Source organism: Lepidochelys kempii, chromosome 6, assembly GCF_965140265.1.
Source record: "Lepidochelys kempii isolate rLepKem1 chromosome 6, rLepKem1.hap2, whole genome shotgun sequence".
NCBI classification, from domain to species: Eukaryota; Metazoa; Chordata; order Testudines; family Cheloniidae; genus Lepidochelys; species Lepidochelys kempii.
The window spans coordinates 76,249,550-76,263,246 of record NC_133261.1 but is presented as its reverse complement, the minus strand read 5'-3'; the positions used below and the strand labels follow the sequence as shown (position 1 = coordinate 76,263,246).

Below are 13,697 nucleotides of genomic sequence, written 5' to 3'. Positions count from 1 at the left end.
GCTGATGGGAATATCATAGTACTGACACAATTTAAAGTTCCCATCCTTTTGCAAAATCCTGAAGACAAACTGGTCAGTCTTTCTGGCATAGGAAAGTGACATGTGCAGTAAGCAAAAGGAATGAATTCAGCTCTACATAGGAAGAATAAGTTTATGATTCTGAAGAGAGCAATACATTCAGTAATTCTATGTTGTGGGAGATGACGTTGAACCATTTGATGATATTGGTGAAGGAAACCTTTTCCAAGGTTTTAATTGCCAAAAACATTTTTCAGCCATGGTAAAACTCTTTTGATGTTATTCCTTTCTACAATAAACAAAGTAAAAGCCAGTTTCTGTCTGTGTTAGTCATATATATGATTCATATGAGAAACACTTTAGTAGATTGTTGCTTTGGTGGATTCTGCAAGGTAAGGTACCGTCACAGTATACTGTATCTCTAGGACAGCTACAGTTTAATTCATAGCACAAAAGGCTTTAATCTTTTTCTAAACGGCTTGCTAGAATATGAGGCTTCACTGAGGTCAATGGAAGTTCCTTATTGTAGGTTTTTTGAGTAACTGCTTGTATATTAATGGCCGAGTCCTGAAATGACATAATATCCATGCTATTCAGTGACTGTTTTGTTGTGTAAGTGTAACCTACACATCTTCTGGGTTTGGTGTTCGTCCCATCTAATGGCACTGAGACCACTTAGAGAGAGAGAGATAAAATGAATTTGCTCTACAGCCTTAGCTAACAGCCAGTTGGCTTTTAGCTCATGCTGTAGAGGTTCATGTACTAAGCTACAGAGGTCCCTGGTTTGATCGTGTCCGCTGAGGACTGGGGTCTGTCGGCGTTACATAAGGTCTTCAAAACCTTTGATATATTTAAACTACATTTTAAACATAATACTCTACAGAAAACTCAGGTGTCTTAAAATATTTGGTTTTATTTATTTTATTCAGTTTTATATATGAAGACGTTAAAGTATATAATCATTAGATGCTGGTGTATTTGAATAGAAAGCATATTAATTGAAATACAATCTATATTCTACAATTTACATCTTTTTTAAAAAAACATTAATCTCCATGTCAAACATTATAGAAATGTTCAAAATATAAATATATCTTCTAATATTTAAAATATAAACATATAAATCTAAATTTGTGCTAAAAAGCACAGTTTATAACATTTTGTTATTTGTTTTACAGCAGCTATTTAAGGACCCAGGAAAGCATTTGGGTCTCATTGAACTAGGTGCTGTACAAATTGGTGGTAAATTAGAGTGTCTGCCTCACAGAACTTCCATGTCATGGGTCTTGTCATAACTTAGAATGGATTCCTCAAGTAAATGGGGAGTGAGGGATGGAGACAGAGGAGAAAATCACACTAAATGCCATATGGAAAATTTAAGAATTCCATCCTTGTGGGGGAAAAAAGTATTTTTTAAAGTTTGTTTTTAAGTTTGCCAAAATAATTTTCACTATTACTATTGTTTTTATTGGGTTATAGTTACATGATGTCAAATGGGTATAAACCTGCCCCTCTAGATCTTTCTGAAGTGAAATTGTTACCTTCTCAAGAAGTTTTAGTTGATAAACTTGCAGAGAACGCACATAATGTCTGGGCAAAAGACAGAATAAAACAAGGATGGACCTATGGCATTCAACAGGTAAGAACCACTTTGTCAGAGACATTTGAAAGCTGTAGAACTGGTGAGTTTGAGCATAGTTAAAGTACGTTTTTATGAATCATTTTTGGATGTTAGATATGAGAAAAATATAAACATAGATTGTACCAGGTACTGTATCTAATATATGATAAATTTTAATAGGCTTTGATCATGCAGTTGGTCCATGGATTGCATGGATCACCTGCTTGGATCTGATTGTAGGATCAGGGCTTGAGGAAGTTAAGTTTTTCTTTTAAACTATAACACTATAGAAGTAGTGTCTCACTCAGTTAATTATAAAATTTCTCAGGGACATATTTCCTTAATTTCCCTCATTCTCGTTTTGTGTGTAGTAACAGTTACTGACTTCTGTGTTTAAGTATTGCATTTACTAGCTTTTATATTTATAAAAATGCCTTTTATTTATGATGTAAGTATGACTTTTATATAGAGGGGGAGGAAGACCCCAAGCCTATATTTTTTGCAGAAAAGAAAGAGCGTAAGTTAATATTAACTGTCTCTTATTACATACATATTGTGTAAAGTTTAAAACACAATTTCCTTGAAATACTTTCTTGTGACTTCTCTTTAGGACCTTAAGAACAAACGAAATCCTCGACTGGTGCCATATGCATTATTAGATGAGCGTACTAAGAAATCAAATAGAGACAGTCTTCGTGAAGCTGTTCGGACTTTTGCTGGTTATGGATATAATATTGAGCCACCAGACCAAGAACTAGGTATGTCTAGTAAATGCTAATTCTTCTTCATGTAGTGTCCCTATGTGTGCTCCACTTCAGGTGTTGCATGCACTTTTGATTGGAGATTTTCAGTAGCAGTGGTTGTTCAGCTTGTGCACACTCTCATGAGATCTTTGTGCTCCACACTGAGAATATATAGAACTGTTTTATGGCCAGGGACTGAGCATCCAGCATGCTTGCTTTCAGATTATAATTTAGCCTTAATGTTAGTGTAGTTAATTTAGTTAATTTTATGATTTTGATAATTTTTTTTATTTGACTAAGAGGTATTTTTGCTCCCCTCCCTACTTTCCTTGCTTATGCCAGAGGGACTTCCCTTGGGGGTTGTCATTGCTGTGGTATACCAGGACACCCAGGCTTCAAGAACTGCCTCTCATGCTCGGAGTCCATCCCAGTTAGCAATGGACATTCTCAGTGCCTCCGCTGTTTGGGAGACACCCATGTACCTAATAACTATAAGATTTCCACATCTTTTAAAAGCAGATCTAGAAAAAAAATGGAGAAATCAAATTTAGACTCCTGATGATGCGCAAGCCCTCAGACCAGCCTAGATCCGGACTCAAAGGACCCTTTCCATACCACAGCCTTTGCGTGCACTTAGTGCCCCATCCATCTCTGTATCCAGCTCACAAGAGAAGGGCACCAAAAAAGGCTCTGAGGAAGAGTTCCAACTCTCCCACCAGAGAGCCTTCTTCAAAGAAATCTAAGTCACTTCAGAGAATGACAATTCTGAAGATGTCAGGTCGCAGAGCAAATACCATTGAGGCTCCAAGATTTCTGGTACTGGGAGCTCATCAAAGATTTCCAGTTCCTCCAGGAGTAATGGAACCAAGCATCCAAAAGTGTCCTTGGTGCTGACCAACATGGTCTCTCCAGCACAGATTCTAAGTGCTCTGCAGTAAAGAAACCAGTATCATATATGGATTCCTTTGTGCTACCGTTGGTATCTAAACTGGTATCCCATACTGCTAAGCACTATAAGCCATTAACATTTTTGGACTGACATCAGACACCAGACATGTTCCACTGAAGCAATCAGTGTCTGTGGTACCGATGGCATCTTCCAGGCAGGCTCTACTGAAACGGTCAGCACCCTCAGTACCCCTGTTGATTGCAGTCTTTAACCTCAGCTCAGGTTTACTCAGTACTGCTGGAGATCAGATACTCAGAAGATCTGCTTGTTTCAGATGAGCTGGAGTCTCCATTGTTAATGGGTACTGAATGTTTAGTGGTGCCCAGATCTGCTGGGACACTGAGGCCTCATCTTTATCAAGTACCAGGGAGATCCAAACCATGTCAGGCAGGCAACTATCTTCACTTTTGTTGTCCACCCATCTCTGGACAGTGCTAAAGATGATTCCTCTGATTCTCAGAGCTCTGTCCAGGGGTCGCTTATCTACCACAGAAATGACATCTCCCCTGTCACCTACCCAGAAAGGAAATTTCCAAGGAAGAAACAATCTTGTGCCACATCTCACTGGTTTGATCAGCAGTGGCTGCCCCCTCTTCCACCCTATGGTCCCCCTCGGTGGGCATATTGGGACCTATGGGCTGTTTATCACCAATAATTCTTGAGATCTCTGAGATATTCCCATGGGGAGCATAAAAAAAGATAATGACCTGTTCTATCCCTTACTTCTCAGTAGCCTGAGCATCAGGAGGAAATTTTGAGGAGCAAGAGGCCAGAGTGGACAAGGAGGTGACACATCAAACAAATATCTCATCATCATGGCGAGATGAGGCTGTAATGCTTTCAGCACCTATTTTGGCAAACAACTTCAAGCACTTTCAGGAACAGAATAAGCTTATCACTGATTCACTCAAAATTCCTTTAAAGGAGGTCTAAGAGTCGCAGCATAAACTTCTGGACATCTTACATTTGACAGCTTCCGCAGAAGTAGTGTTACCAGTGAATGAGGCTGTACTGGAACCTCCCAAGACAGTCTGGCAGATTCCTGCCATGGTATCCCATACGTGTAAATGGGCAGACAAAAAGTACCATGTTCTATGTAAGAATTCAGAGTTTTTGTTCTCCTACCCACAACCAAATTCTTTAGTTGTGAAAGTGGTCAAAGAGTGTGGTAGAGAGCACCATGCAAAGTCTACACCATATGGTCAGGACAAAAGTGACTTGATTGCATAAGAGCTACTCTTCTGCAGCCCTGCAATTCAGGATCACAGATTACCAGGCTCTGGTGGCAAAGTACAACCACACAAATTATGGTAAATTCAACCCCTTTATTGAACACCTTCCTGACAAACATCAAGAACAGTTCAAGGCCATCATAGACGAAGATCACCTCTTAGCGAGGACCTCACTGAAAGCCTCCATAGGGGTACCCAAACCTGTGGTTCAGTTAATCATCACGGTCATCATACATCAAGCATCTCAGCTGCCTGATCTTATATGAAGATCCAAAATACCATGTAAGACCTCCCTTTTGATGGACTTAAATTCTTTTCTGAATCCACAGGCAAGTGGATAACCATAACTTTGGATGCATCTCTTGTGGGGTGGGGAGTGCACCTAGACACACACAGCATCAAGGTCAAATGATTTGCCCAAGAGGCTTATCTCTGCATCATCCTCTTGGAATTAAGAGCAGTCAGGAATGCCTATCTACACTTTCTTCTATTCGTCAGGGGCCAATCCATAAAAACCTTGGTGGACAACATAGCCTGCATGTTTTACATAAATCTCTAGGGAGGGCAAGATCCCCCCTCATTTTGTGTCAAAGCAACATATGGAACTAGAGTACAGCCAATCACATCCTCATCTCAGTCTTAACCTTCCAGGCATTCAGAACACCATGACTGACAATTTGTACAGGCACTTCTCACAAGATCATGAATGGGAATGAATTGCACTCTTAGACGCATATTTTTAACTTGAAAATTCCCAGAGGTGGACCTCTCTGCAACTGCTGCTAACAAAAAAATGCAAGAAATTCTGTTTGAGGGGAGGACAGGATCATCAGTCTCTAGAGGATGACTACTCTTTGGGGACACAGCCTTCTCTATGCATTTCTTACTCTTTGGAGACACAGCCTTCTCTATGCATATCTACCCACACCTCTCCTCTTGAAGCATCTGAACAGAGCCAGACTGATTCTAATTTCACCAAATTGGATGAGAAATATGATGCCCTTTCCTGATTTGTAAGGCTTCCTCCGCAGTATTACACATCCAGACCATTCCTCATCTGCTACCCCAGAATTCTGGTTGGACTCTTCATCTCCACCTGAACATTGTTTGACACAGGGCCTGGCTCCTTGTGGTTCTCAGGGATAGAGACTTCCTGCACATTAGAAGAACAACAGCTATTATTAAACAGCAAGATGGCATCTGTGCAAAACAATTACCTAAAAAACAGAGAGAGATTTCATCACCAGTGTGTCCAGCCACAGGTTTCACCTGTTCCCTTTTCCCTCTCTGTGGTTCTTGATTACCCGTTAGAATTAAAAAACAGTCCGGTCTTTCCATGAGTTCTGTTGAGGTTCACTTGTGGCTGCCAGAGCCTTTCAGTCTCCTCTAGAAGGATTCTCAGTGTTTGCCTACCCCATGAGGGCAAGATTCATCATCTAGGGGTTGATGAATCTTGCTGCAGATTAGCAGTCATTGTTTTAAAATTAAATTCTTCCATGATATTCTAAGGCAGTCAAAAACACTGGAAGTGTGCTCTTTTGCTTCTTTGTAATGTAGAAGGAAATATATGTGTATATTTCTCTTTTAAGGACTTTTTCTCCCCCCCCCCCTTTTTTTTTTATTTTTTACTTCAAACGTATAAGGAATGTCACATTTGGGCTCTATTTTCTCTAGAGGATAACTAGGAGGTCTAAAGGATACTTATTGCAAGCCATAAAACTTTAATTGAAGGGAAAGGATGTTGAATCTTAAAGGCTTCCTTTAGCCAAAATGTTAGTTACATAAGCTAAATAGATATTAACATCAACAAACAAAAACCAGAATGTTAAACATTCTGGCTACAACACCCTTACTCACTCAAATGTTCAGCTTTCACTCTTTGCTCTGGTGATACCACCATTTCCTGGCTTGGCAGTAATCAGTGAGTCTTCCAGCCTAGACCGGGCTTGAATTTTAATGTGGGTGGGGGTAAAACCACAATGTGTTTAACGTGGGGGGCGGGGAGGGGGTTAAAAACACAAGCAGGAAAAAACATACTTACAAAAAATCAAAATCTCTCAGATTCACTTTATACTAAATAAACAAGCCCAATTTTTATTTCCTTTCAAAGTCATCTCTGACTGCTTTTTAAAGGCTCAATCCTGCATCCATGAAAGTCCAGTGGGAGTTTTGCCATCCACTTCACTTCAATGGAAGCAGGATTTTACCTTAAATTGTGGAATGGATTAATTAATTTTAATCTACATTTACTAATCATATTATTATTTCTTGATCTAAAATATTTTTATTTACCAAAAAAAAAACCCTTTAAATACACTAAATTTGTACTCATGAGGGTTGCATGATCAGTTTTATGTTTCCTAGGTATATCACTGGGCCTGATACTGCTCCCATTGAAGTCAATGGAACTTTGCAAAAACTCTATTGATTCAGGGCAAGAAGGAGCAGACCTATTATTCCTATAGCTGGAGCTATCAGCTAATGTTTAGTAATGTGCTCCACAGAATTATGAGCAGTTTACAGCAGCAGTCTTGCTCAAATGTAGGAAGTCTCTACTCCCATGCAACTTTGTGCTTGGGGCTGTTCCTTGGGAAACAGACTTTTGTTACTCCCCAAAGTTTCTTACACAATCATTCAGTTGTAGAACTAGAATTTGTAATCCTGTGTAGCTTTTATACTGTACTAAATTGTGGATCATTTAGCTTTATCATGGCTCGATGTCTCTCTGTTGTTAATATTTACAGGAAGAATTTATAAAGCTTGTGTGTATGCTTTTTTGTGTTTTAAAAACATATTTGTAAATAAATCTATAGGAATAATTTTTAACATAAAATACAAACACCCAGACCTGAAGAAGAGCTCTGTGTAACTGTGAAAGCTGGTATCTTTCACCAACAGAAGTTGGTCCAATAAAATATATTACCTTACCCACTATGTCTCTCTAATATCCTGGGACCAACACAGCTACAACAATAGTGCAAACACAAACTTCATGTCATTTGAGAAAGAACAAAGCAAAAGACTGCTCCAGATCCATATTATAAATATGAAGAAGAAATGTAGTATCATTCTCAGCCATGTCCATAATAAATAGTTATTTCTTTCAGAACTGAGACAGATGAAAAGTTAAACATTGGCATTTTCAGCTCTAATATTTCATTCTAATTTTTTTTGTTCTCTCTTTCACAGCTGACCAAACTGTGGCAAAAGTCAGCATTGATAAGATACGTTTCTTCAGGGTAGAACAGTCTTATGCAGTGACATCTGGAAAGTGGTACTTTGAGTTTGAAGCTGTGACGGGTGGAGATATGCGTGTTGGCTGGGCAAGGCCAGGCTGCCGGCCGGACATAGAATTGGGAGCTGATGACCAAGCATTTGTGTTTGAAGGCAGCAGAGTTAGTAAATTTATTTACAAAATTTAATTTAAATGAGTTTAAGTTTGTAGTTGTGAATAGGCTACACAGTGACATTGTAAATGTTTTTACTCTCTGAGCTACATTACAATGTTACTGTGTAGCCTATTCCATATGTTCTAATTCTACACACTGTGACTAATTCTACAGAGACAGATTACTGTTATGTTTATCTTCTTGAATTCCATGTAATTCATGGAAAGGACTCTGTTTCAAGTCAAAATTAACAAAATGCAGTTTAGTCTGATAAGGCAGTTCTTTTCAGGCAAATGTCACTTCACAACAAACATAAAGGATGCTTAGCACATTAATATTCGCAGGAGCTCTGTCTCTCCTCTCTTCCCCCCTTTCCCTTTTTCTTAATCTTGACTCCTTCAAGAAGGTGGATAACAATGATATTGTAGATAGGGCTTAGAGTCCTTTGAAATGGGCTTTCATCCAATTTCTGATCTGCTGTGTCACTATATGAAAATTATTTAATGTCTTTGTTCCTCAGTGTCCCCATATAAAAATAGGGAAGATACTAGCCTATAGTACCTCAAAGGAGTGTTCTGGGTCTTAATTCTTTCATGTTCATGAATCTCTTTGAGATCTCTGTATGAAAAGCAGTAGATAAAAACAAAGAAATAAGAGTACAGTCCCACCACTGATGAAATTATTTCATTAAAACTATATCTTAGATTTACAAATTATTCATATATACAGTATTAAGATATATTTTCTTATTTAGAATTTTATGAACCTATTATCATATGCAATATAGACCCACTGATTGGCAATGGGTCTTGGCTTCCCTTTTTTCCCCTTTGCTTTGGATCTCTCTTGCAGCAAATCGGGTGTGTTGTACTTTTAATTCTGAGCTTCTGTTCTTTTTTAGGGCCAGCGTTGGCATCTAGGCAGTGGATTCTTTGGACGAAACTGGCAACCGGGAGATGTCGTTGGTTGTATGATAAACTTAGATGACAAGTCCATGATCTTTACTCTGAATGGGGAGTTGCTTATAACCAATAAAGGTTCAGAACTTGCCTTTGCAGACTTTGAAATAGAAAAGGGTAAGTTGAATCCTATTGTTTTTAAAGTTACACTGCAAGCATATAAGAAAAATTAGGAGAAAATTATGTTGTACTACAGATTTAAAATGAATTGAGAAGTCTGAAATTATATTGTTGCAGATGAATCTGCCTCTTCCCATTTCATGGCTGGGGATTCCTCCTATACTTGGCCCCCAGCTCTGACAGAGCATCTCAGAGCCTTCACCTGAGTGAGAGGCAATGAGGAAACTTACTTGCTGTTGAATCCAGTGCTGTTGCCCATCTAGTCTTTTGTTTGCCAAATGATTGTGCTGATTCCTTGTGCTTGAATGGCCCAAGCCTAGTCCTTTTGGTGTTTCCTGAGGATCAAGGGCAGTTATCAGCTACTTGTCTTGTTATGTTGCAATGTAAAGCCTGAAATTTAATGAAAAGATAATTAATTCTTTAGAGGGCACTGTGGTGAAGGGGTTCTGCAAGCCCTGATCTGGAAATAGAAAAATGGGTTTCAAACAACTTGCAGTACGGAATCATCCCTTTCACCAGGAATAATGGTAAGAACAAACAACCACAAATCAGCAATGATAAATAACTAAACTTAATTAGATAAAATGTTAAAGAAAACAATGTACTCCCAGATCAGGGGTTAGTGGGCATATCACATGAAAAAAATGAACTTGAACCACTTTGATATTTTATTGTATGACAGTGAGAACTAGACTTATAAATTTTAGTAGAAAGTGAGGGCTTGCACAATGAAAGCAATTTTGGGGACAACCATATGTTCAATTTGTTCTTTTAAATTCTTTACAAAGATTTATTTTCGATACACATTTTCCAAAATGGCTCTATGACTTTCATGTTAAGCAATGAAGATTATTGCCAATCAAATTACATTATTAATGTTAATGTTTTCATTCTAGTTTTTTACTGAAAGGTGAAATAAGTTTGATCAATGTATAGTTAAGAGGGATACTCTCCAGCTTGCTAGACTCTCAATGGACCTTCAGCACTTAAAAAATATCTGTAAAGTCCTTATAATGTGGTGGTTCTTAGGTCCATTATTCATGAATAAGGACTACCCATAGTAGTAAGGATTTTCAGGATCAGCTTCCATGTATGTATGTATGGCAGGGGGAGGTCTAAAGAAATGCATTACTGAAGGTCTGTGCATATTGATCAAATCACATGTGCATGAAGTAGGAAAGTAAAACATCAGTAAGGAAACAGATTTTAGTTTCATGCTTCTGAGAGTTAATAAAGATAATATTAAGCTAAAATTGTGTCATACCAAGGTACAATCCATACCAATGAGTAGCTGTGTCACCCCTGCCCTGTGACCTGGAGTGCATTTTACAATGCCTTGCTGGTGTAGCCTCCAACCTGGACTGCTCACAAACAGCCTCCAGCATGCAAGTCACTCCCAGCTACATCTGTGTGTGGTGCAGCCAGCCAGCCACACCTGGGATCTTACCAGCCTTAAAGATTACTGCAGGGTGCCTCCAACACAATCCCAGCCCCAGTTTTTCCCCCAGAAATGTATGTCCTGTACTGTCCAGCCTTCTCCTAGACAGTCATAGAATCATAGAATATCAGGGTTGGAAGGGACCTCAGGAGGTCATCTAGTCCAACCCCCTGCTCAAAGCAGGACTGATCCCCAATTAAATCATCCCAGCCAGGGCTTTGTCAAGCCTGACCTTAAAAACTTCTAAGGAAGGAGATTCCACCACCTCCCCAGGTAAGGCATTCCAGTGTTTCACCACCCTCCTAGTGAAAAAGTTTTTCCTAATATCCAACCTAAATCTCCCCCACTGCAACTTGAGACCATTACTCCTTGTTCTGTCATCTGGTACCACTGAGAACAGTCTAGAGCCATCCTCTTTGGAACCCCCTTTCAGGTAGTTGAAAGCAGCTATCAAATCCCCCCTCATTCTTCTCTTCCGTAGACTAAACATCCCCAGTTCCCTCATCCTTTCCTCATAACTCATGTGTTCCAGTCCCCTAATCATTTTTGTTGCCCTCCGCTGGACTCTTTCCAATTTTTCCACATCCTTCTTGTAGTGTGGGACCCCAAACTGGACACAGTACTCCAGATGAGGCCTCACCAATGTCGAATAGAGGGGAATGATCACGTCCCTCGATCTGCTGGAAATGCCCCTACTTATACATCCCAAAATGCCAGTGGCCTTCTTGGCAACATGGGCACACTGTTGACTCATATCCAGCTTCTCATCCACTGTAACTCCTAGGTCCTTTTCTGCAGAACTGCTGCCAAGCCATTCGGTCCCTGGTCTGTAGCGGTGCATTGGATTCTTCCGTCCTAAGTGCAGGAGTCTGCACTTGTCCTTATTGAACCTCATCAGATTTCTTTTGGCCCAATCCTCCAATTTGTATCCTATCCCTACCCTCCAGCGTATCTACCTCTCCTCCCAGTTTAGTGTCATCTGCAAATGTCAGTACAAATATACTGAATCTGTTATCCCTTTCAGGGAATAATATGCACATAACTTGTTACCCCAAATGGAGTTACCCAGACACTTCAACTTTAACACATTGGATTAAATAAAACAATAAAACAAGTTTATTAACTACAAAGAGAGAGATTTTAAGTGAATACAAGTAATGAGGCATAAAAGTCAGAAATGGTTACAAGAAAAATAAAGAAAAACCACTTACCAGTGCCTAACTTAACAAACTATATTAGATTCAAAGCAAAGTTTTCTCACCACATGCTTCAGTAGATTTCTGACCAAACTCTCAGGTCAGGACTCCTCCTCAAGAGTCCAACGGCTGCGTCCTTTGTCTTTTCAGGTGCAGAGAATGTGATGGGCAGGGAGAAAGAGAGAGGTATCTTAGGGTGTTTGTCCCTCCTTTTTATATTTTCAGTCCCCCTCTTGACAAACATTTCCAGCTGGGACCCAGGAGACCAAGAGTCTATGTGGAAGGATATTCCCTGCTGGTTGTTGTTGTGGGGTTTTTTTGGGTTTATTTTCTTTCTTTCTTTATTTTATTCTTTGTGCTGAAGTGTAGATTTGTGTCCCTGCCCTGTTTCCTGCCAAGAAGGGCCACTTAGCAGGTAATGGTCCATCAGCCTTGTCAGCCTTCTCTTTGTTTCTGAGGAACTGGTTTGTCCACTCCACAGATTTATCTGGAAAACATACTTTTAGTCACAATCTCAGTTTATGTTTATAACGTCACATATAACACTGCTACATGTATTTTGCCATGATAATATTGATCAGCAAATTATGAGTTTTTAAATGATACCTCACAAGGCATACTTTGTACAAAGATTAGTACAATAATATGTTGGGTATGAACACTGTGGTGTATTCTATCATAAAAATACCTTTATATTGTTCTGTTAACTAATTGCCTGCTTTGGTTTGCACAGTTTGTGATCACTACTATAAATAGCTTTGATTTTGAATAGACATTAAGTCAATACTAATTGATCAGGACATACAGTTGACTGAAGACGGACAAAGGGATGGATTTAAGCAACAGGCCCCAACTTTATTAATTTAGCATTGGAGAGGCCTGCTGTGTAACCACAGGCTCTCTCTCATAAATCAGTGTTGTGTAGTTGTAGCTATGTTGGCCCCAGGATATTAGAGAGACAAGGTGTATGAGATAATATCTTGTATGTATGTATTTATTTACTTCCTTATTTATTTATTTAGAAGTTGATGCAATAAAAGATATTACCTCACTCATCTTGTCCCTCATAAAGCATTTCACTGAATCCAGTGCGAAGTCACAGGGACTCCACCATATAACTATTCACAGCTGCTGGGGTGGGGGCGGGGGAATGGGCAGTTGGTCAGGCTTCCCCATTTGGGAAGGACCCCAAACCAAGGGGTGTTGCAACACCTTTAGTCTTTCTCCCTGCTGGACACAAGCCACTTGTTTCCTTTCTCTGTTTCCTGCCTGATCCAATCCTAACATCCCAAAGCCAAATGTCAATCCTGGCATCTGAGAACAAAGCTGCCAGGGGTATCAGAGAGAGCATCCTGCTGCTTATGCTGAAGAGGGTTATTGAGAAGGGATATCATAAGTAGAACACAGAAAACTATTTCGAAATCCTTAAAATGCCCACCCCTTTTCCCACAGTCTCACCAAATGGGGATATTGATTGGACTAACTGTGGGGGAGAGAAGCAGAGTGCATGCCTCAGAATGCAGACTTTGGTCTCTTTGCCTCCCTCTGGCCAACTGCAGGGGGAAGGGAGCTGATCAGCTCTATGCTCCCACCCTCCATTATTGTAAACCTCTTCCTGGGCTTTTGGGGGCTTCCTGCCCCTTTACATAGGAATATTCAGTACAGTTAGCCTGAGTTTTTTGGGATGATGAAGTGCACTTGATGTTTGCATTTACTTACCAAATTTATCACTTATCAGCCTGACTGAAAGATACAGCAGTTAATTCTGTGACATTTACAGACTTTAATATCTTCCATTTATTTATTTTTAAATTCAGACTAGTCTGGTCTCAGAGTAGTCATGACATCTGCAGTGTGTGTGTGTGTGTGTGTGTGTGTGTGTATATATAAAAGTTCCTACTTTGGAAACCCTCTTTTACTTTCTCTTCTGTTGCTGGAATTCTCTTTGGGAACTTTTTAGCTTCCTGTTATTTTATCACCAACTGCTACAAACTTAACCAGTTTTGGTCCCCTTTTGTTCTCAGTTTCCCAG

The 13,697-nt window shown here is 39.5% G+C and overlaps 1 protein-coding gene across 16 annotated transcripts in view; it reads left to right on the top strand.

Annotated features, from left to right (window-relative positions):
* RYR3 (ryanodine receptor 3) overlaps positions 1–13,697 on the top strand; it is a 581,477-nt gene that overhangs the window by 236,772 nt on the left and 331,008 nt on the right. For all 16 annotated transcript variants that reach the window (XR_012159473.1, XR_012159474.1, XM_073348839.1 and 13 more), the window contains 4 exons: positions 1,498–1,657; positions 2,250–2,397; positions 7,753–7,958; positions 8,854–9,028. Coding sequence is in view for 14 of the 16 variants with exons in the window: in XM_073348839.1 (XP_073204940.1) it covers positions 1,498–1,657; positions 2,250–2,397; positions 7,753–7,958; positions 8,854–9,028 (689 nt within the window). In the remaining 2 variants the exon portion in view is untranslated. The remainder of the gene's footprint in view (positions 1–1,497; positions 1,658–2,249; positions 2,398–7,752; positions 7,959–8,853; positions 9,029–13,697) is intronic.